We start from the raw sequence: 27,787 nt of genomic DNA on the forward strand, positions 1-27,787 counted from the left end.
CAATCCTTCCTTTTATAATACTATTTTTCAAATATTTTTATTTTACTACTTATACTTCTCAAGCATCAAGCTTGATTACATTCATCCTAATAAAATGGTAATTCAATGGCTCAGATTAATTTCCTGTCAAAATTTAATTATCGACATAAAAAATTAAATTTGGTGTAGCTCATTTTAAATAAAAAAATTAAGCAAGAAATAATCACAATGCGAAAATTTTAGAGATATAAGTGCAAGCAAAAGCCATCAAAATAGAATCGAGCGAACAATTTTTTGATAAAAAAAAATAAACTAAAAATACTTAATTATATTATTTAACCACGTGTATTGTATGCTGCCTAACCTAGTATACAGAAAAGAGAGTCTATTCTCAAATTATTCTAATTTGAACTAGAACCATGTTGTAAAAAACTAAACTTTCCTATTGCTTTTTTATTTTTCTACTTTATTTCTTCCATCCTCTTCAAACGACGCTGTAAGATAGATCACATCTCTTCTTGCCCTTCTATTAATGTTAATTTATGGCGGTTTTATTTATTTTTATTTTTTTATTTTTTCTTGTGAGGGTGGCGGTGATGTGGCTCGGATCTTGAGTTAGGAGATTTTGGTTTGTACTTTTTTATGTTGTCGAATAGCAGGCAATGTAATTGGTGGGAAGTTCAAAGCTGAGGGCAGAAGATTTGCGGAGTGCGATCTTTCGGCCGGCGAGCTCTATCTCGGTAAAGTTGAATCTTGACACTTATATCTGAGATTTTGTTCAGGAGTTGTTTGCGTCTTTAATGTTGTATTTTATTGGTAGTTGAATCTTGAGACTTATATTTGAGATAATCATAGTCTTGCTCTCGTACTTGCTCCTTGAAAGGAGTACTGTATTTCTTTTGTGGTAAGACCTGATGGTACAAACAATTCTCAAAAAGTTAGCAAATTATTTAAATTGCACATTTAAATGTTATTTTGAGGTATAAATAACATTGGTACTGTCCTATTACCTCTACATATTGATATTCAAAGATACCAAAATAAACAGTTCGCCTCAATATATTCCATAGCAGGGGAGTAGTAACGTCAATTGGTTTGTACCTAGTATAATGATAGTAAAAATCTATACGATCAGAATTTCCTGCAAAGACAATAAATACCGACAATCAATGGTGGATGCTTTTGGTAAATGGTTTTCAGCTACAAATATATGGTACTCCAGCACATTACTAAGCTATTTTTGCTAACAAATAAAATTCCAAATCGAATTTATTCATGATTTATGTTATCTAGTGTATATTGAGCCACTTTTTACTAGCACAGTTGTAAGAGAACTTCATTTGTATGGCTAAACAGGTACGCATTATGTATCAAATGCTATGATGTAGCCATGAGATAGCTTCTTACGAATAATGCACATTCAACATCCAGTCTAGGAGCATGATTTCAGAAAATAGGTTTTCTAAGCATACCTCGATCCGCAATGCAATATTGACATGATGACCTCGCTCTTTAACAGCCAAAGATGTTTCGTTCACTCCAGCACATCCTACTACATCATAATCGAAAGAACCCATAGTATCCATTGCTCCGCTCTTTACTTAGCACCATTCTGAATACCTCTTTCTTCAAGCTATCCCAATTCATAGTTTTCTTCTCGATATTGACTTTAGCCTTATTCCTTTTTGACATATCGTTCAATATTCATATGTCATGGCTTCATCCTATCATTGATTCGCTCAGTTTCACTGATCAAAAAGTCTATTTCTCACTTTCGCATTAGTAGTCTCATTAATTGTCCCTTTTCAACTTGAGAGGAAATCGTGCAGCAAGGCTCATATATGCTAACCTGTCAAGATCAAACCAGAATCCATAAGCTGATTAAAAGTGAGAATGGATAGTTTTGATGGTTCCCATTCAATATGGAGAGAACCAACAAATTAGCAGGCATGCCTACATATCCTAAATCATTTTAAAATGATCTAAGAATCGAATTTTACTTTACCTTGAAAGATCTTAAGCAGTATTGAGTATAGTAGGAATCCTATGACCACTGATAAGATAGTCACAATTCCCAAACTAACCTTCTAACCACACGTGAACCTGTGAATGGTATAGAAAATCTCATTCTATGAGGTGTTCCGATTGAATCTTCACTCCTTTGAGTTAGGAAGATACCAATTATTGAATCCAGAACTAACCCATTCCATCTAGAGAATCTTGTATCACCTGATAGAAAATTTTAAAGCTAAAAACATTCTCAACGGAACTGTTTACAAGTTATAACACGCAAAAAATATATTATGGTACAGATATGTTAATCTGTTCCAGTTAAATCATCTGTATACAATATAAAAGTTGTATAGTCTATGCACCGCATTGAAGATTTTGTTTAAGATGTCAGCATGTCACTTCTTAGGCTCTTCTTATCAATTCACTTGTTCGCTTTAGCTTATCAATTGGTAGCATAACAGTAATTTCCACAAGCAAAATCATAATAATGCTGCTAGAAAATTAGAAAAATCTATATTCCTATAAGATTTTGATTCGGTTAATAATTTGGATGAACATGCGGAGAAATGTAAGCATAAAGATATATTCGAAAAAAAATCTAGCATAAAAATTAGACAAATAAAAATATTACCGAGGGTGAGATGCATGCAAGCCGTCATCAATTAGCCCTGTTACCACCCAAATTTGCCAAACCCTAATTGATTCAGGATATATATTTATGCCCGAAGAGTCAAAATGCGTAGGGTTTTTTTCCGAATAATTTTTCAATCCACTGGAATTAGATGCCTGCTTCTTCATCCTATTTCTTTTTCTTCTTCTTCTTCTTCTTTTTCCTCTTCGGCTTCTTCGAACTCGGAGTCGTCATCTTGATTTTCTCTTTTTGTTCTAAATTAATTTCCCATGATTTTAATCATGGGTTTAGCATTCCATCGCCTCGTAACCTGATTGAAGCTGGAAATTTATGGAAGTCGAGAACTTTAGGGCCTGTTTGGTTCGTTTCCTTCACTTCCATGAATGACTTTCCTTCACTTTCTAGTTTTCCTTCACTTTTCTGAAAAATATTTCTTGTGTTTGTTTCGCCAAAAAATATGGAGTGAAGGTACTTTCCACCATTTTTCTTATATTGGTTCAACTTGAAAAAAGAAGAAAATAATTGAATTATGAATAGATTCCCTCATTTTCTAGTGTTTGGTTCAAACTAAAAAATCAAGAAAACTTGATTGTGGTCACCATGGTAATGTTACCACTCATCATCATAGTTGTGCATATAAACATGGAAATTGTGAACAAAAAGCGTGATCGTATGAGGCAAATTGCTTCTAACACTTTGTTGAAATACCTACTCACAGTCTCACCAGATCTAATAAAATGTGACCTAATACTTCGATTTTTAGTTTTATGCCCCAAAATATTCAAAGTCATAGCAAGTTGCTCCTCCACTGTAACATGTCTTGAGTCTCACAATAAATCGTTCCTCCTCATTATCCCTGCAAGCTTCATAAAAGCACCACTACGCATTCTAACATAGTTGACACAACTATCACTAAATCCATTATATATACGATCCAAGTGTTGTTTTCTATTTTGATATTGAATTGTTTTCTCAACACTAGGACCTGCACGTATAGATCTACGTCTGCTTTGCATTCTCCTCATGAAGGTCATAACCAAAACTAAGACAGATAGTGCAGCACCCGAACACATATTAATTACTGTCTCTTCATCGAGATCACCATCCATCTAAAATACAAACATCATATTAAAGCAAATACCAACATTAAATGCAAATGATCAAAATCTTTTAGGAAAATTATCATAATTATTTATGAAATGTTTGTTTAATTCTCCTATCTGCAGATGATCAAACTATTTTATCAAAATACAAACGTCGCACTAGAAATATGTAGGATACTCTCATTCCATCAAGGTGAAATCATTCACCTTGATCCTCTTACAATATCGAATTTATCATCTATGCTTGCTTTATTTTGGGAGATATAAGTTGCAAAATTGATTTCTCCAACGCATCATATGAGAACAAGTCAGATAAGATACAAGCTCATACTATTAATAATTTCTATGAGATATACGTTGCAAGGATTATACATATCAAATTAAGACTAGTTAGGTAAGCTATTAATAATTTCTACAATCAAAATTTTCAAATAATAAATAGATGTCTGCATACCAAAATCTCAAAAAACAACCAAATAAAATTATATAAACTAAAATAGATCCTCCAATACATGACATGCAAACTGGAAAAATACACAGAATAATCACCAGTAAAAAATTTTACCTTCCTAGTGGCAGAAAGCAGAGAACCGTAGTAGATAATCTCCAATATCTACACCTGCCAAGCAACAACTACAGATTTGAAGTCGTTTGTGCAAATCGTAGTGGGAAATGGTGGTCAAAATACCCAAACTTAGACAAATTTTAAACCTGGCGTCAAACGAAGAAGGAAATCGATAAATGAAAGCCATAAAAAAATTAAATAAATACAAAAGAATTGATTTTTAGCATTGTACCTCCGTAAATCAACCAAGATCTTGTCGTGTTTTCCCTTTTGTTCGAAGGCTAAGGTTTCAATCGGTGTCAAACAGCGCAAATGTGATCCAAACAGACCCAAAAGGAAAATGGCCGATGTCGGGGGTAGGAGCTGTGGTGGTGGAGGACAAGGGGGAGCAGGGCGTCGTCGGCGAGGACAGCGATGTCGACGCTGAAGAGGGAGTGGGTGGACGGGAGGCCGCAGCGGGAGAATAGGCTGAGCCCTAGATTGGAAGGCGGGAGGGAGAAGGGCGGGAGCGGGAGAGAGGGGCGGGAGCAGGAGAGAGGGGTAACCAGAACGAGAATGGAAGGGGAAGAGCAATCGGTGATTTTTGTATGGGAGAGAGAAAAGAGGAGTTTTCCGCTGTAATCGGGGGGTTTTGAGCGGAAAATGGAATGGCGAAAAAGCTGTCAGTTTGCCCGCTCTTTGCTTCACTTTCTTTTTTCTTTTTAACGAACCAAACATCCGATTGTGAGGGGAAGTAACAAATTCACTCTGCGTCAGTTTTCCCAAAGGCCATTTTCCTTCATTTTCTGCATTTTTTGGCCGAAACAAACAGGCCCTTAGATATTGGTAGTAAAGGTCTTGAGTTCTGAGCACGAGACTCTCAAATTTTATGAGGGTTTTTGAGAAGTTATAAAGGCTTAAAATATGTCCTTTTTTAATCTTGGAAACTAATTAATAACTTATCTATAGACACGTGTAGCTCGAATTCTCCATGATCTGACACGTAACTTATATATACACTTGACAGCGGTTTTTCATCTTTAATATTTTTTTTACTAACTTTATTTATTAATTTGTAGGATAAGAGGCTGCTTGGTTTAAATATCAAAATTTTAGGATTTGTAATCTTATAGAGAATTTCAAATTCATAAGATTTTATACACGTTTTGGGATTTCTAATATTTTGTTTGGTTTCAACATTTTCATAGAAAGGCAAATCTTAAGATTTATAGGGAAAATTGTTAACTATTAATCATTATATGTTAACTATTATACGTAACATGTTAACTATAATACGTAACATGTTAATCTTAATTGGTAAATTGATAACTATATTCAGTAAACTATTAACTATAATCCATTATATGTTAACTGTTATTTGTAATTTGTTAACTATTATTTATATATAATAGTTAACATGTTAACTATAATAGCTATCAGTTTATATATAATAGTTAACATGTTAACTACAATAGTTAACATCTTAACTACAATAATTAACATATTAACTATAATAGTTAACATGTTAACTTTAACAGTTAACATGTTAACTACCCTCCTTCCTCGACGCCCCTAACAAACTCTAGGGGCCGCTATAAAACCCCCCGATGGCAATGACGACTGGCGCCGTAACCACTGCTCTCTCCTCCGCTCTTTGCTTCGCGAGGTTGCAGAGCTGACATGTCCTTTTCTCTCGTTGATTTTGCTTTGGTGGAAGGGTTTTAATGGCAATGAGGTTCACTATGCAGCCAAACAGTGTACTGGCCCCTTCCCCAATAAAGGCATTCCCAAATTACCCTTCCCAAGTTAAATCGTCCTACATCCTTCACAAATTTTGAGAGCCTGAGTCTCCGAGATCCCCTGATTTCTCTCTTTTGATTGTTGAGAGATCTGTGAGTTCCTAGGGGTTTTTTTATCGAGATTGATGGGGAAGGTAGCGGTGGGAGCAGCGGTGGTTTGCGCAGCGACGGCATGCGCGGCGGCGGTGCTGATCATAAAGCATCGGATGAAGAGCTCAGGCCGGTGGGCGAGGGTGGCGGCGATCTTGAAGGAGCTCCTGAGCTCTTCATACGCCGAAATCCCCCACTCCTCCCTCATCTTCACGCTATCTCCGTCGTCAAGATCGAAGCTCGACCAGATCGGTGTCGCCTCCACCGCCGCCTTCTTCCTCATCATGATGATCCGCCGCCTCTAGATCCGCCGCCTATGCCTCTTCATGTGCGCTCGCCGGCAGATCGCCGCCGGTAGCTTTGGTCTAATTTTTGGTCTGGGTCACTCTCACTGTTTTCTGGGTCACTTTCACTGTTTCAACCAATGTACTTTGGATAAGCAATTTGAATAAATTTTATTTGACAAGGTTTTTAGAGTTATTAGTTCATAATTCAGTTTTGTGGGGTTTAACATTTGCAAATGTTTCAATTTCTGCTTTGTGTATTGACATTTCAATTTGGTATTTTAAAGGGTTGTTCGGCAATTTGATGCGCATCTAGAATGACTCGGTTTTGTTGTTGTGGATAGCTCTTTTGTGGGTTTTCTTGCTTTCAAGGACGACAATTTGTATTGGAAAGAGATTATATGCTTTATGATACGATGTCGTCATTGAGAAGAAGTATGTTAGTAGTGCAACAAGATTTTGATGCGCAAAATGGTGAAGCAATCTTTGATATTTCTTCTCCACCTAAATTGCCTCATAACCGCAATAACTTAGCTCTTGGGAGATTGCAGAGATCATTTTCATACTCATTATATCTTCGTGGCATTTCGTCGCCAAGAAGTAGCTGGCTTATAAAGAGATCAAAACCGAAAGGGCTACGCATGAGAAGGTCCTTCTTCCATTATTGTCTTCGTTTCATGCTAGGAATTTTCATTAGTTGCACACCCTTCTTGTCGGTAAATGTCTCCAAGAATTTGCCATTTAGACAACATGCAATTTCTTTTGAGGACGAGACATTGGTTCATAATGCTCAACGAAGATTGATTCATTGGAGATAGAGAATCTATCTAGTGATAAACCAATACCAATTGGGACCCATAGCTTGGAAGCAGTAGAGAAATTGGAAGTAAAAAGTGAGGTTCTTGGTGATTCACATGAGATACAGTCAGCTTTGATGACTCCCCCTTCTCATGTGACATAGTGGCATTATGAGTGATATATTCTGCTGTTATGTGACATTTTGGTATTCTGTGTGACTTATGTTGTTGTTATGTGATATTTTGGTATTCTGTGTGACATATGCTGTTGTTATGTGATATTTTTGGTATTCTGTGTGATATATGCTGCTATTATGTGATATTTTAGTATTCTGTGTGACATATGTTGTTGTTATGACATAAGTTGCAATTGAAGTTGGATATTGTCGATCCAGAATATCTTTTGTACTTTGGGGGTAATAACATATCATTGATTGAGTGAAAATATTAGACAAACACATGTATCTGTTTCATTTGTTGGATGTTGGATGTTTACTAGCTATTTGTAAATGATAAAATGTGCATTTGTAAATGACAAAATTGCATGAAGGGAATCACTCTTGAAGTATCACTGAAGGACATAACCGAGCCACGTGCACTGAACCTATCTAAGATTAACGTTTCCTGACAGAATTCAAACTCTTTTGTGACAGTTGTCTGTTACATGTTACTTTTGACATTTTGTTGTGATATTTACTACTTAAATGTGACATATTACCTATTCGTGTGACTTATTAGTATTAAGTGTGACACCTGTAAAAACTTTACTTTCAGATTCCATTTAATATGTGACAATTCAATCTTACATATGACAGTTCTACCTTATATATGATATTTAGATTTGATTTGTGATATTTGAGTGTTGTATGTGATATTTGGGTGTTGTATGTGATATTTGGATGTTTCTTGTGACATTTGTTGTTTATACGTGATATTTGGGTGTTGTATGTGATATTTGGGTGTTGCTTGTGACATTTGTTATTTATACGTGACATTTGGATGTTGTATGTGATATTTGGGTGTTGCTTGTAACATTTGTTGTTTATACGTGACATTTGGATGTTGTATGTGATATTTGGGTATTGTATGTGATATTTGGGTCGTAACGGCTTGATCCGAAGTCGTTAAAATTGAATGCAGACTAGGGTCATAACGACTTCGGATAAAATTGAACGCAGACTAGGGTCGTAACGGCTTCTCGGATCAATTTTAACGGCTTCGAATCAGGGTCCTGTTACGGCTTCGATCTCATCTTCAAGAACCACTCAGTGTCGGTGACCTCCTTGTCGGGGTCATCAGATTCGGCGTCGGCGGGGCCGATGATGAGGGATTTGAATTACAGGGGACTTTCTAGATTTGTAAATGTTAACGATAATAATGGGGCGACGCATTGCATCTAGCGGCAAGACAAAGATGATTTTTGTTTGTTTAAAATTTGTTTGCTTTAAATTTGAGTTTTGACTTCATTGTTTGTACTGCACATTGCTATAGATTGGTTCTACGAAGGAAATGGGATGATGGGTTGAGATTGTAACTTAGTTATTCAAAGTTAAATGAGATTTTTGGTAACTTTCATTTGCAGTCTTTCTAATGTAAGCAACACCCAAATATCACATACAACACCCAAATGTCACGTATAAACAACCCAAATGTCACAAGCAACACTTAAATATCACATACAACACCCAAATATCATATACAACACCCAAATGTCACGTATAAACAACAAATGTCATAAGCAACATCCAAATATCACATACAACATCCAAATATCACGTATAAACAACAAATATCACAAACAACATCCAAATATCACATACAATACCCAAATATCATATACAACACCTAAATATCACAAATCAGATCTAAATATCACATATAAGGTAGAGCTATCACATGTAAGATTGAATTGTCACATATAACATTGAAATGGACCCTTGATTTCTTTTTTCATTTACCACAAACAATGTTTCTTTACATATTGCACAAGCTAGATGTCGTATGAAAAAAATTCTGCACATTTACAACATATGCTTGGATAAAGTAGGCAATGAGCCAACAAGTCCTGTCTGTAACATCTCGGACTTCCTTTGCAAGGCTTTAATATTCATTGCTTCCCTTTCCTCTAGGACCACCTTGATGAAAATATATACATGTATGCCCCAATCATATCTGTAAAAATATCATATAACACTTAAACTGTAGCATATGTAAACAGGAATAAGAGTTACTGATAAACCGATGCCGAGACCATCGATGAGTCTTGCCAGGAGTAACATGTAGACATTGGGAGCCCATAACATTAACATGCTGCCTATAAAGTAGAGAACTGATGAGATTATTAACGAGATTATTAACATAGGTCATCGACCATAACATTAACATAATAGCAGCATATGTCATACAAAAAACCAAAAATATCACATAACAATAACATATATCACACAGAATACCAAAATATCACATAACAACAGCATATGTCAAACAGAATATCAAAATGTCACATAACAGTAGCATAAATCACACAGAATACTAAAATATCATATAACAACAGAATATATCACCCAGAATGTCACTATATCACATGAATCTAGCATATGTGACATAAGCAAGTATCACATGTATTAATAAACTGGTACAAACTCTAAAATACTCAGTTGACGGCTAGTTAACATTTTCCTCAAAAATTACAGGATAAAATAAGAATTCAACACCAATAATAAAAAAAAAGCACGAGAACTTTCAATAATCTCAATCTCCATCATCAAATTTGCGCAACAATTCATCTATCATCATAAAAAGTTATCATTAATATTAATATTGAACGTCCCATGTACCCAGTGATCACTTTACAAACGCTTAAAACCTCCTCTCTGCTCCCCCATCAACACCAAACAAAATAAATATTTTTTTAAAAAAGTAACACATTGAAAAAAAGCCCTGACCTCAATCTCTCCCGTCATTCACCTTCGCAGTCCCCTTTCCCGCCACCGCCGCCTTCAGCGCCGCCTCTGGGGTCTCTAAAAAAGTCGCAAAGCTCAACTCCATCTGCGCGATCCTCACCGCCCCAATCAATCTCTCGGGCAGCTCCTCCTCCTCCTGCGCCTCCACAACAAACCTCACATCGATCATGACCGCCTTCACGTACCCAAGAGCCAGATGCAACACCGCATTCGCTATCGCCGAGCTCCTAATGTCGACATCAATCTCCATATAGTTCTCCCCTATGGCAGCGACACGTCAGCGCCTTCCCCAGCAAACAAGCAGCATAGTTCCCCACCGCCGCCTTCACAATCCACGACCCCTTGACGATCCTATTCATGATCTTAAACCTAGAATTGCGAAACGCGTCGTCGCCGTTGATGAAGCGGTAGAGGAGGGATCCAAGCCCGGAGGGATCCAAGCAAGATGGGCTGGTAGGGAAGCAAGACCTCGTCGGCAGTCGTCGGTCGGCGGTGGAGGAAGAGGGAATGAGAAAATAGCTAGGGTTTCGAAAATTGTGCTCAAAAGAGGGTTTTAAATTGGGAAGGGTAATTTGGGAATGACTTTATTGGGTAGTGGGTTTGGGGGTTACTTGCACTTATTTTTAAGTATTAGGGCTTGGGGGTTATGGTTCTGGGGCTGGGGAGGAGGATGCATAGCCCAAAATTTTTTAGTTCCTCCAAGCAATTTTCCCTTAATTGAATGTCAAAGATTTTATACCATCTGTTTGAAGAAATATCTGATAGACTGTTGATATTTATCATTAAAATTATTTATTTTTATGATGAATAATGCAAACATTTATCAGATGACAAGTTTATGATGAAAATTCCACTATTTGGATATTTCAAAAGCCTATTTAGGTAGGGGTTCTCACTTAAAACTGTATTAATATTTGATATATGGACTGAGGATGTACGCCGGATTTGTTTCAGCCTGAGAAATGGAGGAAGTTCGTAACATGTTATCCATAGCACGTAACATGTTAACGATAATAGTTAACATGTTAACTATTAAAGTTAACATGTTAACTATTGTAGTTAATATGTTAGGGAAAACATGAGCTGGGGTCATGAGTTGAAGTCATGATGAAGGGGTAAAATTGGGTTTTTGGGTAAAAAATATAAAAAATCGAAAAAACATGAGCCGAAGTCATGATGGAGGGGCTTGGGCAAACGTTTTTCAAATTTTAAGGGCCGCAGCACATTGGTAAAAGTAGGGGGCTGGGGCACATTGATTTTTGAATTTTGGGGCCATGAAGCAAATTTTTCAAGAAATTTTGAGAAAAGTTTATTTGTTGTTCCATGTAAGTTAAAAGGCCATTGATGGCTTAATGAGAAACAAAAATCCTATAGTTTGTTATGTGGACCAATTATGTTTTTTTTAACATTCTACAATCCTGAATATTTTAAATAGTCCACGCAAACAAATATATAAAAATATTTCAAACAAATATTTAAGTATGGTTGGAGGTTCCAATATAGTTCCTAAAACTATTCCCGTATCAATATATATTTAAGATAACTTATGTAAACAAATATTTTCGAAAAAAATAAATAGATATTACTGGTTTAGATATGGCAAAACTTTTACTCCAAATAAATCTCTTTGTATTTCCATCGGCGCCCTCGTCCTCCAGTGAGAAAGCCCTAATGCAACCAAACAACATGCCAATAAACTCTTAATTATCGAGTTAAATTGTAGGCAAATGGAATGCGTGTACTTTATGATGATGTTACTCATTAAAGTAATAGACTAAGATTGTGAATTTTTGTCTTTAAGTTATAAATAGATAAAAAAAAAGAGCATAACTCAGATACTTGCATAGATGGAAAATGATGATTCACGAACTTAACATTTTAACTTAAAGAATATCTAGTATGAATGGTACCTAGCAATAAAGATACACCTAAAGGATGTCAACCCTTAAATTTGTGGATAAATTCCGAAATCCAATAATGTAAGGTCTAGCATTCATTTGAAGGACATTTAATGTTACGGACCAAAGCGCACATGAAATTTTTACGTGAGAGAGAAAAAATGGAAAAGTGCACCTAAATAATGTCAACCGTCGGATCATTAGATTTCAAGATTCTTGTGTCCAAATTCTCAACGGTTGACATCCTTTTCGTGCACATTTAATGTCGGGTCGTCCCCACCGGATGGTTTCTTAAGAAAGAGAAGCCCAAGCTTTCACAACTTTACCATAAATTTGATAGCTCTTTCTTCAGTTCTTTTGACATCCACCATTAACATAATTCCCAAGCTTTTTTTCTTAAAGTTTTCAATAGCATCCTTCCTGGAAAACATTATTGATTGACTCTGTTCTTGCAATGTAAGTTTATGAGCATGAATAAAGTGCTATTTCGACATAACAAGGAGAAAAAACATTGAAGAATAGACAACGATTTCAGCTGGCTAATTTCTTAAGAATAGTCCTATATGTGCAATCAAAAATACCAAAACTAACTATCCCTATGTGCTTAAAACTTAACATGAAAAGAAAGCAACTTTGAAGATAAACGCCAAGCTTACAATTGAGGTTGAGATAAAAATCACAGAAACATCAGTTTTACCCTCTGCAGAGAAACACGACAAATAAACTAAAGAAATCATCCAAAGATGATCAAACGCATAAAATGCCCATATGTTGAAACACTAGTGAAGATATAAGGAAATTTTAACAATCAAAACCATTAGCATAGATTTCCATAAACTCCCTCATGCTCAAGTTTTTTGCACATAAAAGGAAAGACAATAGATTATTGTTTTAACAACTTGAAAACATCCCAATACGTTATTACCTACAAAAGACCAGAACAAACGTCACCAGAAGTCTTAAAGTAGTTGATCTCATACTTCCAAAGATGGGGTTGATTAATTGATGCAGAAACTCACAGGCATTTCTTATTCAATCTTCCGAATGGCCGAACCAATGAAATCATAATTATCAATCGTTAATGTGATAGTCCTCCGATTCCAAATCTCGATCAATATCTACATGTCAACTTGCAAGTGAAGAATTGTCCGATCGAATATTCTGCATTCGGAAAGCATGAGGCTGTCCTCCAGCTCTGTGACATCACAAAAAAGCCTTTGTTTGGTTGCATCAATATCCTTCATACCCTCAACTATCAGCTTGATATCTCGGATAGTATACCAAGATCTTGCTTCAAGTTTTATAAGATACCCATTCATTGTGCAGATCAAGATATCAAACTTATCCACTGGACATAGAATCATCTGAAGGGTTGAACCATTTTGTATATTGCAAGCAAGTAATGAATGGTTATCTTCAAGAGATTTTCCCATGTAGACGAGTCCTTGACGATTCTGAGAAATTCCCTCCATAGCTTCAATCCTAGCCTTCACATTTTGGATGGTATCTTTGTCCTTCACCACGAGCTTCAAAGTTTTCCCAGTTGAAAGGATCTTTACAAATATTTGAATAGTGCCTCCAAACAAAAGGTTGATCATGGAATTTTGGAGATAGCTAAAGAAGAAGAGCTTTTAATAGATACAAGATTCTCATTTTTGACGCAATAATAGGAAATGCTACTTATAGTTGAAATATGGGATCATATCGAGCATGCATACTAAAGCAAACAATATTGGAAGAAAGTACCTTATTCACGTGCATCAGATACCTATGTGCTCAATCTATTAAGGCACTGAACATAAGATGGATCAAGTTTATGACTTTTTCCATGACCACTTATCTTCCTGACTCCAACCATTGAACCTTTAAATTCCTCTCCAAGTGATTATGAAATAGAAAGCACCTTCCATAAACTACAAAAGACCATATGGTGGGTAGGGAAATTTAAAAACTTACCTTACTGTTACGACATCTTTAAGCATGGATGCAGATACATAGAGTTAGACTTGGAAAGCTTCAAGGAAATCTAAAAATCCCAAGATGTCTCCATGCAAAATGAACGATGAATGATTAAAATAAAATGAGCGACAAAAACTCTGAAATTATAGGTCAGTTGTTCAACCCATCGGAAACTTCCAAAATATCAGTTGTAAATATCATTCTGTGTGTTCTTTATATATTTATTCCAAAATGTGTACAACATGATCGGTCATGCGCTAAAACAAAAGTTAAAAAGTCAAGTCGTAGAAATACCATTGTAATGACAGGAGGTGTTTGGCAATCTGAAAGTGAAGGTGTATATGTGAACAGAACCATTTTTGACAAACATTAAAAGGACATCAGAAAGACGTTAAAGAGACAAGATATTTGGCAACTCTAAAGTCAAGTGTGAAAAAGATGCCAAGTAGGAGCACAGTTTTAAATATCGAATATCGGGGAATACTGGACAGTGAAAATCCTTATCGGATGGTGGAAATTGGGAAAATATCAAGGATATGTAATAAATATTGTGGTTACATATCAGATGATTTGCATATATAATATAACGCCCTAAAAGTGTAATTTAAACATACCTAATAAAATCTAAGCACACAAATATGCAGATTATATACTAACCAATTGTAGAAACTTAGGGGAAAGCGCCTACTAGAGGTTGCTAAAAACTTCGTAGCGTTAGAATGTTTCCTAAAAAATTAAAAATAATTTTGCAGAACTATATTGTTTTGCAACAAACCATATAACCGCCATGTCGGGGATATCTATTGCCCAAAATTTGCCCAAAATGCCATAAAAGATATGGAGACTATATCATTCTGTGCCAAGACTTATAAAAGGATATATCGAATATATTGGGGATATGTAAAGCAATGAGTAGGTACATGTACGATAAAAATAAAAAGCAATGAAAATCCCATTTTCAATACTAAAGAGAAAGGGTGAGATGAAAATGTGAAAGTAATAAATGTGTGGAATCCATATGGAAGATATCCTTTCTCTGTCTTGAAATTATATCATTCCACATTTTCATCTCCTCTATTTGTGTCTTGAAATTGTATCATTTCACATTTTTATCATCACCTTCAAGTTGCCAAACAAACCTCTAAACATTAATTCTTTCACAACCTAATAGTTCTCAATCCATATCAGGTCCAATCGTACAATAAGAAGGTCTGAGACCTTGAAATCTTAGTAGTATTTATGGCTTTTACTCATCTTTATTGGTGTATGGAGTGTGGGTGGTTAAGAATTTTGGAACCAAGTTATTGATTTGAGAAATATGAGAAGTGTCTAAACATTGGGTTTTACTAATTTTGTATTTTTGCCTAATGTACCACTAGAAAGCAACTTCTTTGTATTTCGAACCTTAGATAGCCATTGTAAAATATACATTATTGGCCAATTCCTTTAGTTATATTAGGCAATATCAATGATATCGATAAGATACTTTCACGCCACGGGTCTGCGCGGGTTCATTGGTCCTATTCAACCCCTACGACCCACTGCGTGAAACATGTTGTTTAGCTCAATCCAACGCAAGAACTGATATCTATTTTTGCTACATGACTCTGTTGACTAATTATATAAACCCATCCATATTCGAACACACATTGATGCGGGACTACACTATTTTGGGGTATCACGATCATCTCACCTTAATTAGATGACATCCTCATCATGCCATGACAATAATCCATTTATGATCACCATCGACCAAAGTGGATTCTAGATGTCATGACAATAATTAGATGTCATCTCACCTTAATTAGATGACATCCTCATCATGCCATGACAATAATCCTTACACAATGTAACACTTAGTCTCACATATAACCTAGTTTCACACTTCTGGTTGGTTGACTGCTATTGTATCATTTATTAGGCTTCAGGCACGTGCGCCTATTGGCGTGATATAAGCCCTGAGACCCATTGAGTGAAACAAGTTTTTTTCTATTCATCGCTAAAAGTCTACCTATTGCTAATACTTGACTTCCTTGACTAACTACATTCACATAGACAACTGATGTAGAACTATACCATTTTGGGGTATCACAGTTTTAAACGGATCATTTAGCTTGTCTCAAATCCAATATAATATGTTTGTCACTTGAAATATTGTTATCTATATTTCAGAAGTATTGTTTTCGTCCATATAGAATTTTAGGGTTCTACTAAGACACTACTTTTCTCTCAATTCCATTCTCTATACAATTTACAACTAGTTCAAAAAATCTTTCTTCTCCCTCTCTTTTGCCTATCGCTGCATCACTGTATAAGGGAAAGATGTTGTTTCATTTTCATAAATATGCATCCTCTTCCTTCAATCATTTATGTGTCTTGATAAATTTCTTCATGTTCAAAACCTTCCAATATAGGACGAAGACCAAGTAGAATCATCTTTATACTTTTCAATAACTAATTACATGTTTGTACGTCTTTTAAATGATTTGTTGATATCTTTTTTGCTTCTACCTTTTTTGCTTCTACTTTTTTAAATATTTTTCTCTCTTTTGAAGTTTAAAGTGTAGAAGATAAAGAAGATAATTAACTCAAAAGGAAAGGAATAGTTTTATTTACCTTTTATCTTTCAAAAAATTTAAGGACCAATATTTTCTATTTCCCCTCTATACAAGGAGAGACAGTCCATGTGAGCTCAAGCGACATTTAGCCAATTGAGATATTTGACATAGTGAACAAATTGAAAATTCACAATCATCATTCAACTTTGAGGAATTACAACCACCAATATCAATGTTTCATGCACATTAACATAAGGGTTTCATGCATGCACGTTCAAAAAAAGTAATAATGTAATGAAGCAGTTTCACCAGTACTTATTTCACGCTAAAAGGAGACGAAGTCACACTAGCTTCATCAAGACCCAAATGCTTTTGAAGAAAGTAGTTTTGCCAAATCATTCCAAAAGAGGAGACATCCAAACACAATGTAGTGCAATCATGAATATATGATTTCCTGTAGTAGTTGTGAGGCACAAAAGATATCTTGAGATGGCTAAGGTTAAATAGTAATTTGGAATAAAAAGTTCACGATGAATTTACTTATTTCTAAAATAATGTTTTGTAGATTTTAACAATAGAATGCAATAAACCACAGTTGCATGGAACCTCGTTCATCCAGTTCACAGGACGGGTATGGAAGCATGGTACACCCTTGGATTAGTTTCACCGGTACTTGTTTCACGCTAAAAGGAGACGAAGCCCCACCAGCTTCATCAAGACCCAAATGCTTTTGAAGAAAGTGGTTTTGTCAAATCATTCCAAAAGAGGAGACATCAAAACACAATGTAGTGCAATCATGAGTATATGATTTCTTGTAGTAGTTGTGAGGCACAAAAGATATCTTGAGATGGCTAAGGTTAAATAGTAATTTGGAAGAAAAAGTTCACGATGAATTTACTTATTTCTAAAATAATGTTTTGTAGATTTTAACAATAGAATGCAATAAACCACAGTTGCATGGAACCCCGTTCATCCAGTTCACAGGACGGGTATGGAAGCATGGTACACCGCCCATTAGGAATTGGGTATGAGGTGGGTAGACTTATATGACACGCTAGGTATGTGGTACGCTTTAGGTTCAGTTTTTAAATGTAGGAATTAGAGGTTTTTCAAGAGTCAACTTTAAGAAATATGCTAGTTGATATAACTAATGGTAACACTTAAAAAAACTTGAGAATCATGTTGCAATGAGGTATGCATCCTTTATTTGCTTAAGTTCTCGCATTTCTTGTTATTTATTTTATTCTTTTAAAAAAGAGTTTGTTTTTTTTCAAAACTTTAACTAGTATGAATTCTAAATTGGGTTGTGTTCCACGCGAATCTGGGACAATAACCTAGGTCATGATTCTCTATGGTGTCCCAAGTTCTCAACTTCTATGCAACAAACACAGAGAAAAATGATAGAAAACATGACGTAGATTGCTACTAAGGAAAGACGGAGTTAACGGGGATGAATGATGAGTCCACCGTCTTGGTGGAGATATGAGACTTTTAGAAGAAGAATGATGTTTATCTACTTAATCACAAGCGGCTAACGTCTCCAAGCCATGACTGATCAACGCTTCAAATGTAAAGTTATGTGTGTTAGAATCATTTCATGCACACCCAAGTCTTGAATATGATCATTCATTTTTCTTTCCTTTTTGTTATTTTCTTTTATGAATCTTCCGTCAGTGTGTTGTGAAGGTCAGACATCAAAATGAAAAGATACGCGTTGGTCCCCTTGTTGAAGACCTCACTAACAATATATATGTTGTTCGTGGTTACTGATAAGGATAGGGGAGTTGCAAGATGGTTTACTCCATCTTGTATCAAAGCTTCGCACGTTGAAAAGAAAAGACCAACAAAGACAGATTTTCAAAGTCTACCCTGGTGAATGGAGTTCTGATTGGATTTTGGAGGGATGCAATGATTTTTTCAACACAAGACGATGATTATTAATGGAGCCGATTGGATGCTGCCAATCAGGAAGAGAATTTTTCTGGATGGAGTCGGCTAACAAGGACTTTGTTGATCATCGAAGCAACCATTGAGAATGCTTATTGCATGGAAATCGTGAAATGAGAATGTTCTTTCTTTTTTACGCGATAAACGAGACAAGAATATAGTTGAGATGTTGGAAGTCAATGCGACCTCAAAATAATCAGTTGACGATAGTGATCAGATCTGAGCAACAACCTCCTAAAAAGGAATCTCATATCAGAAGACATCTAGTACAAATAATAACCTTAAACATATTGGACATGACGCTTCTTGTCATATCCTTGTTTACGTGTGCATTTTCAGAGCCCTGCTCATGTCAGCATATCTGGGACCATGCAGTGGAAAACTTTTTGTTCGACAAGGTTATGATTGCTTATGTGGTGAGCAGAAAAAAGAACCCTTGGATTAGTACACTTATCTCCAAACCCTAGCGTTCTGCATTGATCCAAGAGCTTGACACCACATGTCCAATGGATCCAGTTCAGTAGATACTTTCTCCCAAGCAACACAGATTGAGATGAACTTCTTCCCTACTATCAAGGTGAAGTTTTAACTCAAGTTCACTAATTTTAAGAAAGAATACCTCTGCATTTTATATCTAAACAGCTGAAATTTATCAACATTTTAATTTAGAACAAATTCATCCATTCTTTTAAGAGGAACCTTAGAATTGGCAGCTGATTCTTTAAGAGAAGGGTTCAATGCCTATGTACACTCCTTATAGAATATTACCAAGGAATAAATCAAATGCAAATGACAAAACCCAAACATGATTGTTTGGAAATATTGAATTAGGGAGACAAAGCTCTCAAAATTAAGCTGATCAGATACCCATTTGCATGCATAATTAGATCATTAAAAATAGGAACAAATCAAACATTTTGCCCAATAAATACAGCATTGCCATGCAAATAAAAAGATAGCCAATACCACAATCTTACCATAGATAGTAAAATTCCCCTAATCAGATAAACTAATCACAATAATCATACACTCAATTACACCACAAAAAATAGCAATAACAATCAAGAAAACTTAGAGCTCTGCGATCAGCACCTCTGTTTGGATGCTGGAACCAGAACCTTGGCCTTCCATCTGAGATCTGGCTAACAATGACGTGAAAGAGAAAATAACCAGGAGAGAATAATTAGAGTTTTTGTTTGTGAGCTTCACAATGTTATTGTGAGTTGGTGATATAGCCCTGGTACATAAAGTTGGACTTCAGTTTTGTTTGGGAGTCAAACTAATTACCTTTTGTTTGTACTCTAGCTAAAAAGTTCTGACAATGCTAACTGAAAAAGGCTGATAAGACAATTTGGATAGTGTAACGTTTCTGAGTTTTTTGAGGAAGTCCAGTTGTAGTGTATATTTGCAGTTCCAGCCAGCAATGAGATTTTTTGAATTTTGTTGATAAGGAATGCTAAATAGGCTTTATTCATTTTTATTTAGGAAAAAGAGTTGTAAGTTGTTATTAATATTAAGAAACGTCGCCTATAATCCCCTCATCTATGCCTTCAATGCCGCTAATCATATCACCCTTCAACTATTTTATGAGCACTTTAACATCCCAAAATCGGGTTGTTAAACTACTCAGTAAGAATTTCTTTTAACGTCAAGAGTCCCAGGTAATTTCCAACTAATGTTTTAGAGGCTAATTTGAAGTATTATGGTTGGCTCATGAAAAATGAACTTAAGTACTAAAGTTTGTTTCATGTTAAGAGAAAAAAATTATATGGATTAACAGGACAATATTTTTTTAAATAAAAATATAAATAAATCCTTTTGGCTTGTTTTGTTTTCAGTAGGTTACCCAGTGTTGTAAATAGCGGCCAATAGCGGGGCTATAGCGGCGCGAATAGCGGTCGCGGCCCTTCAGCGCTACGCGTAGGGGTTTCGCGGCTGGCTTAAGCGGGAAAATCCGCTATTCATTCGAATAGCGCGTAAAAGCGGATTTTAGCGGGTTAAAAGCGGGTTTTCGCGGTTAGAAGCGGATTTTCGCGGTTAAAAGCGGATTTTTGTTGTTAAAAGCGGCTAAACCCGCTAAACCCGCTATCACACATATTATGATGCTATATTTCTTGAATTTCTTCATAGTTTCATTCATACAACAAGCTTATTAATTGTTATTTATTGATAATACAAGAAATTTACAACTAATTGAGTTTTTAGTTTTTTTTATGAATTTTCTTATTATTTAGGATATTTAAATATATTTAAATTTGACCGCTATTTGACTGTGCGCTATTTGCCGCGATTTCGACGCAATAGCCCGATATAGCCTTAGCGGTACCTAGCCGCGACGCGCCGCGATCCGCTATCAGCAACCTTGAGGTTACCATATGTAACATCCATCAAATGATACATGCATTCAGATCCTTGACAGTTCTTCTTTCTTTCGACGACAACCCATAGTCCCATACTATCCAATCTGATTACTTCACACATCTGAAAATTAAAAATTATTGATAGTAAACTCCTAAGTGAACGGAGGATTTCCATGAAATCAACATGCCTATTTTATTTTCTTCAGGTGCAATGTAATTTATAATAATCAAGTAAGACGAATTTTTCTGTGTAGTTCATTCCTACCATATTCCTAATATCATCTATTCCAAGGATACATATCGAGAAAGACGAAACTCCTCAAGCTCATAGGACATTCAATTTGCAAAAGATACTTCAACTTCTCTAATATGCTAAAAACTTATGTTCTCCATATCACAGAGAGACCTCATATTTGCAGTTTCAGTCATTTGGTTGTACTAACAAGATAAGTAGGTTTAAATTATTAAAATGGAAGAAAAAAAACAATACTGAAGGCGAATGAATGACAATAGAAGAAATAAACATGTCTATATTAATCCAATACAAGAAGAACTGACAATTGATGCTAAAGTCTTTCCAGGCAGTGCAGGCACAAACAGCTCAATTAGTAGCTCTCCAAGTTAAAAATCTCGGATATTGCTGGACTCCTCATAGTCACAGACAACAAGCAGAAGCTCATGATCTCACTTTATCCAGTATCCTCCTGATTGAAGATTGCAACCTATATGATTCAAAGCCGAGACCTCTTTGCTTACTTTCAACATAGAATATCTCTTGTGATACTCCATGAAATCCAAAAATTTCCATGTTAGAAGGTGACCACTAATGATGAATCATTGGATTCCAACGTGCAATCATGGGAAAACAAGAGATAGGGTATCTTTCCTAGAGTCAGCCAGGAGGATCACATTATCTTCTTAATATTATGATTAGCTATACATAAAATTTTCAAATAATATGTCATTGCTCTATTTTGACTCTGAGCAAACTTTTCATATTTCAAATTATCTTCTTTTCAGTACTGTGATACCTAAATTTGAAATATCTTAAAGCCATTAAATAAACTACATACATACATACATACATACATACATACACACATACATACACACACACACACACATACACACACACATACACACATACATACATACATACACAAACTTTTCATATTTCAAATTATCTTCTTTTCAGTACTGTGATACCTAAATTTGAAATATCTTAAAGCCATTAAATAAACCACACACACACGCACACACACGCGCGCGCGCGCGCATGCGCGCACACACACACACACCTACCTACCTACCTACCTACCTAGTATAGAAATATCAAATCCTATGAGATTGTTTTCTTCCTGTTTTAAGTTAAAAGTATAAAATTTCTATTTCAAGTAGTATGATACTATATTTGAGATCTACTAAAATAAGTTTTAACTTGTGTTGGAAGGCACAAGACTATGAATCAGTTACTTATAAACAGCATTAATAAGACATTGCAAATATTTTGACAAACACGTTATCCAATATAGCTGAAAGGAAACTAACATTGTTATCACATGATATGATCTTCAGCCTCCACAACTACTTTAAAAAATAGGCTAAATTGTTATAATCCGGAAATTACCTTTGTTGCACAATGAGCCCATGATGAACCTGGTGCTGAAAATTTGTTGCACAATGAGCATCTGCCATGATGGAATTTGTAAAGGACGGCCATGATCTGCAGATGCAGCGAAGGAGCATAGTCAGCAATGTGAGTCAGTTTGATGTAAATGGATTCTGATAAATCTGGTGAATATAAAGTGAGCAGAATAAGATATCTCCGAATATATTTTCTTCAAATTCAAAGGTTCTTGACACTCACACTTCTGCATGCATGTCAGTGAGGCACATGCATGCATTACACACCCATACATGCACTATATATGCATGCATGAACACACCTCGCATACATGAATGCATGTGCGCACACACAAACACACATGCACAGGCATGGGCAATGACAATTTTTAATATTATCATTATCTATATATAGAAATTTCAGATTTTATGTTATTGCTATCTCAAATCTTTGAGAAAAGTTTTCAAGTTTCAGATTATCTTTTTTTTTTACTGTTGATTCTAAATTTGAGATCTCTTAAAACAACATGATCCAGCAGCAGCCATTTTTTAGAAACAGGTTCGAATTCCTGAACAAGGGAAAAGGCAAAGAAGTTTGATCAAGGTGGATCTTTTTTTCTTTTTGGAAGTGCCAAAAAGGGAAAAGGCAAAGACGACTTCTTCATCATGTATGCTTTTTCCCCCTACATATACATTAGCCACATAATTTGTCTACATTTGCCACATAAATTATCTACACATGTAATCAGGTTATACTTGCACAAAATCTTGTATTTGTCTCGATTAGAATCCGCAGAGCCTAGGAATACATTTACACATCATCATCCTATATCTACTATATACGTTTTATTAGGCAAATGGAAATAAGGGTTTAAGTTTAAGTCATTGATGTTATAGCCGCTGGTTGATGGCATAATATATCCATTTTCATAAATAATTAAACAAGGTCATCTGCAAAATGAAACATGATTGAGCAAAGAAAAGTTGGAAAAGTTAAGGATTCTGTTAACAAAGCAAGAAAAATGGCTTGTAAAAAACTTCGCTTTTCAGAAAGAAAAACCATTACAAAATATAACAAGTTTTAGAAACTAGGCAAGAGTGCAAGGAAAGTCTAGCACAACAAATGGGTCTTCAACAAGTTTTTATTCAAAAAGTGTATCGGCTAGCTCCAAAAGAAGACAGAATAAGGATTGTTTTGAGGAAGATACATACAATGTTTTAAATATTGGTTTGTGGGGATTTATCGGGCGGTCAAAATTCATATCAAATAGCGGATATCTGGGATAAGTAGTATTTATCAGAGTGACATTACCGGATGGTGATATACATAATATAATATATTAAAATTTAATCTAACCATATGTAATGAAATATAAACATACCAAAATGTAAATGTAAAAAATTATGTTTAGAATCACTAACCAAAGGTAAAACTCAGGTCGGGTCGGGTTTTAAAGTCCATTCGATAGGTGCCCGTTACCCGAAGTCAAAACTCAAACAAAGGCCGATAATTCCTATTTTTGGGCCGACAATATCGGCCAATAACTCACTTTATCGCCGCATTATCAGCGATAAACTTCCAAAAACGATAACCGATTTAGAATCGAACTTATCATAGCGGAAGGCCCCCAAAACCAATAATTCGCCGATAATATCGGTTTATCGGCTGATATTTAAAACATTGGATACATATGATTGTTATAAAAATTTTACCTTAATTACCATGCATATATGTTATTGATATGCTCGTAATCTGCCGGAAGTGTTTGTTGGTGAATAAAAGAATGTTCCAGCCTACAAGGACAAATAATTGATTAAAAATTTGTTAGGCTCAAATGTCAATTAAGTAAACAACAGTTGCTAGAAATGTCAAAATAGGAAAATCTGATAACGAGGTACTGATTGAGCAGAAATAGAGCTCATATGCAGTTAATTAGGGAGGTTACAGGCACTAGAAACATGAATTTTGGAAGATACTGAACTAGACTGATTAAGCAGAAACAAAACGATAACACGTACATTATCCCCTACCTTAATTTCTTTCGACGCACAACCCATACTATCCACTCTGATGTTCTCTTGTAACTTCTTCTTGACATTGTCATCATATATTTTCTATAGTTTCATTGCCGGTATTTATGTTTACTCATCACTTACTAATTCCAGTCATAGTGTGCGAATTCTGAAATTTATAGTTTGTACATGCTCCAGGTTTGATTATACTGTCAACTCTGATCGATCTGCTAGATTCTACAAATCTAAAGGACGGATGTCTAGAGCCAGGATATTCTGGCATCCGAGCAAAGCTCTGTGGCCCAAAACAGCCGCCTCAGGACTTCATGATTCAGGTGCGTCTCTATGCTAATGTAATGTTTAGAAATTAATTTGGCGCATCTTTATTATTTCTTTCTTTGGCATGCTTGTTGATGTCTTTTTCATTTTGTACATAAATTTATTTGTTTCACGCATTACGAATGCAATATGCAACATCCCCCTAAAAAAACCAAAACATGGCGCATAAAGACCGGCCTTCCGAATCTACCCATCAGGCCAATGTAACGGCCGACACTCCTTCAGTTTCAAATCAAGCGCAAAAGTACGGCCGTAATAGACGTCAAGAACGAAAAAAGATTCATTCTTTGAGCAAGCAATGCGGGTGTTTGCGGAGCAAACCTCACTGAGGCCGGCGATTCCACCGACAGTGCTCCAGCTGCCGGTATCCGACGAGAAGACGTCGACCTCGTCGGAGCCACGGCGGCGCACGGGATCATCCCCCGGCAACGGGAAAGATACGATCTTGAAGGAGCGGGTATCGGAATTGGGATTGAAAGCAAGGGCCAGCTCTCTGGAAACCCTGGGCGGCTTTGGGATTTTCGCCCGCTTTCTCGTCGCGGAGGGAATTAGGGTTTGAGAGGAGTAACAATCCGTTGCAGACGGAGATTAGGGATCTGAGCAGGGATCTGATCCCTAATCATCGGGATGATGATGATTATCCATTAATGAGATGTTTACGCTCATGATGATGATGATGATGATGATGATGATCCAGCGTGGCGTTTATATAGTCTCTTGAAATAATTTTACGCCATGATTACAGAAGATGTTTTTTTTTTGGGCAACATACCCGAAATCATTAATAATTTTAGAGTTCTGATGCAATAGGATGTATTTTAAAGTTAATAATTGTTTCCGAATAAAAGATCTGATAGATGTTGCCTTTAATATTTTATCTTTTGTTACTTACATTAGGAGTCTTGAAACTTTAGGAAGCCTTATACGTCTATATATAGACCCAGGAGAAGAACTAATTATCAATCAATTATTTTCTCACCCTCTCTCTCTCAAAGTTGATCAATGGAGCGAATCCCTGAAGAATTGCTTCTTGAAATCCTCTCCAGAACTCCGACCAAGTCTCTCCTTCGTTCCGCGTGTGTTTCAAAGGCATGGCGAGATATTATGCACAAGGACCATCATCTCCGAAGCCTGCATTGCGACCACTTGCCCTCTGACAATCCTACGCCTCTCTTCTTCTCCAACCGAAGGAACGAAAACCTCTCCATCATCGCCATCTCCTTGGCCCAAGACTACGTCGCAGGGAAGCCTAAGATATGGCATATCCTCAAAAGACAGTCATTCGCGACGTGGAATAACGGTACGTGGAACGAGGACGACTACAAGCTCGCTAACACCTGCAACGGACTTCTCTGCTTTAGGCCTAATAATTACCGACAACCTATTGAGATCTGTAATCCTCTCTGTGCTGAGTACAGCACGCTTCCTGCTTACCCGATGCAGGATATTTTCAGTTGCTCAGTCGGGCTGGGCTTCAGTCCCTCAACGAAAGAGTACAAAGTAGTCGTGATTGCTAAAGATCATGGCTACAACTTTTCTCGCCCAGAAGAAGGGTCCCCGGGCAAGCTATCCATACGCACTCTGGGCGCCGAAGAGTCATGGAGAGATGTCGGAGATATTTATTTCAATACACGCCATGGTCCTATTTATATCGACGGGAAGATACACTGGACAATCTCCTATGCTAATTCATCAACAGATTTGCACCTGTTATCTATCGACCTCGGAACTGAAGAGGGTAAGGTAATAGACAATGTTCCGAACGACGACGGTCAGTTGCAGCTCACACAGCTCAAAGAGGGCATCTCTGTCATCATTACTTCAGAGTCGGACATCAAGATATGGACTCTCAAGGAATACCACAACATAATTTCCTGGGAAAGAACGCATATCATTGAGCTCCCCCGCGCACCGGCAGGGACACCTTCCCGGTTTCCGAGACTCGTTGGCATGTGGCAACGCGACGATGGTTTGCAGGTTTGGTTACACGATGTGATGATCCTGTACTATGAAGCAAAGAATTCTGAAGAAGGGTGCAAGATGTACGAGGAACCTGCAGTTTCAAGTACCTGGCGTCTTTCTGAAGAAGGGTGCAAGATGTACGAGGAACCTGCAGTTTCAAGTACCTGGCGTCTTCACACAAGTTATATGCCGAGCCTTGTGCCTCTGAAACGAATAGGCTGTGAAAGCAAGAAGGTATTTGCTGATCAAAATCATTTGATTCAACACGATGAACTACCACCTAATTGTACTCCTAAAAGGGTAGTCATTGAATTAAATCTTTAGATTTTCTTCGTTCTTGTATTCAATAGAGTGAATAGTTTTATGTAATACTGCCACAGAATCTGAATCTACAATGATCTTTACATTCCTTGTAACTTGAGCGACTGTAATATATCAAAAAGACTGATCATCCTTCTTGTTTCTCTAGTGCGAATGCAGTAGATGATAGAGCATTGATAAATAATTGAATTGGAAAGTGAACTATGCTTTTTTAGATTATCATGCAACAAGTCAAAACTAGGCATACTTTTAGTATAAATATTGAAGTCTCACAGCATACGTTTCACGGTTCTCATTAGCATCCTTCACGGAAAAGATCATTGATTTTATTCCATTCGGAAAAGATCATTGATTTTATTCCACGAGCATGAATAAAATGCGATATCGAAATAAACAAACAAGGAGAAAAAACAGAGAAGAAAAGACTTCATGAGCTCTGCTGGATCATTCTTGAGAACAGTCCTATATGTGCAATCAATAAACTACTTCGTATTTCATTGCGCGAATCCGGGCAAAGAAACACGGTAAATAAACGATCCATCTCTGCTTAAAACTTAACATGAAACAGAAAGCAATCTTTTGAGCTAGAAAAAACTCGAGATAC

The 27,787-nt window shown here is 36.2% G+C and overlaps 3 protein-coding genes across 5 annotated transcripts; 1 reads left to right on the forward strand and 2 right to left on the reverse strand.

Annotated features, from left to right (window-relative positions):
• On the reverse strand, positions 13,220-14,083 carry LOC109836248 (polyubiquitin-like). Its single transcript, XM_020404112.1, has 2 exons — positions 14,058-14,083; positions 13,220-13,715 (listed from the first exon to the last, which is right to left on the reverse strand). Exons 1-2 carry the CDS (start codon positions 14,081-14,083, stop codon positions 13,220-13,222), a joined length of 522 nt encoding a protein of 173 aa, XP_020259701.1.
• LOC109836375 lies at positions 20,831-25,714 on the reverse strand. Of its 3 annotated transcripts, none has more exons than XM_020404259.1 (3): positions 25,222-25,714; positions 22,553-22,648; positions 20,831-21,710 (listed from the first exon to the last, which is right to left on the reverse strand). In XM_020404259.1, exons 1-3 carry the CDS (start codon positions 25,317-25,319, stop codon positions 21,602-21,604), a joined length of 303 nt encoding a protein of 100 aa, XP_020259848.1. In that variant the 5' UTR covers positions 25,320-25,714; the 3' UTR covers positions 20,831-21,601. The 3 variants fall into 3 exon arrangements, 2 of the variants coding, with proteins under 2 accessions (XP_020259848.1, XP_020259849.1); XM_020404260.1 differs by lacking the exon at positions 20,831-21,710 and adding an exon at positions 21,722-21,811 and having other exon boundaries at positions 25,222-25,712; XR_002245942.1 differs by lacking the exon at positions 20,831-21,710 and adding an exon at positions 24,262-24,342 and having other exon boundaries at positions 25,222-25,677.
• Positions 25,903-27,186, forward strand: LOC109836249 (putative F-box protein At3g52320). Its single transcript, XM_020404113.1, has one exon. It carries the CDS (start codon positions 25,903-25,905, stop codon positions 27,184-27,186), a length of 1,284 nt encoding a protein of 427 aa, XP_020259702.1.

This window comes from Asparagus officinalis, chromosome 4, assembly GCF_001876935.1.
Source record: "Asparagus officinalis chromosome 4, Aspof.V1, whole genome shotgun sequence".
In the NCBI taxonomy this organism is placed as follows: domain Eukaryota; kingdom Viridiplantae; phylum Streptophyta; class Magnoliopsida; order Asparagales; family Asparagaceae; genus Asparagus; species Asparagus officinalis.

Coding starts and splice junctions, on each gene's coding strand:
- LOC109836248 (XM_020404112.1), bottom strand. CDS start 14,083: ATGCTTAAAGATGTCGTAACAGTAAG. Junction 13,716..14,057: donor AAAGATGTCGTAACAGTAAG/GTAAGTTTTTAA, acceptor CTTCTTCTTTAG/CTATCTCCAAAATTCCATGA.
- LOC109836375 (XM_020404259.1), bottom strand. CDS start 25,319: ATGATCCCGTGCGCCGCCGTGGCTCCGACGAGGTCGACGTCTTCTCGT. Junction 22,649..25,221: donor GAATCGCCGGCCTCAGTGAG/GTTTGCTCCGCA, acceptor CTGCATCTGCAG/ATCATGGCCGTCCTTTACAA. Junction 21,711..22,552: donor GGGCTCATTGTGCAACAAAG/GTAATTTCCGGA, acceptor TGGATTTCATGG/AGTATCACAAGAGATATTCT.
- LOC109836249 (XM_020404113.1), top strand. CDS start 25,903: ATGGAGCGAATCCCTGAAGAATTGCTTCTTGAAATCCTCTCCAGAACT.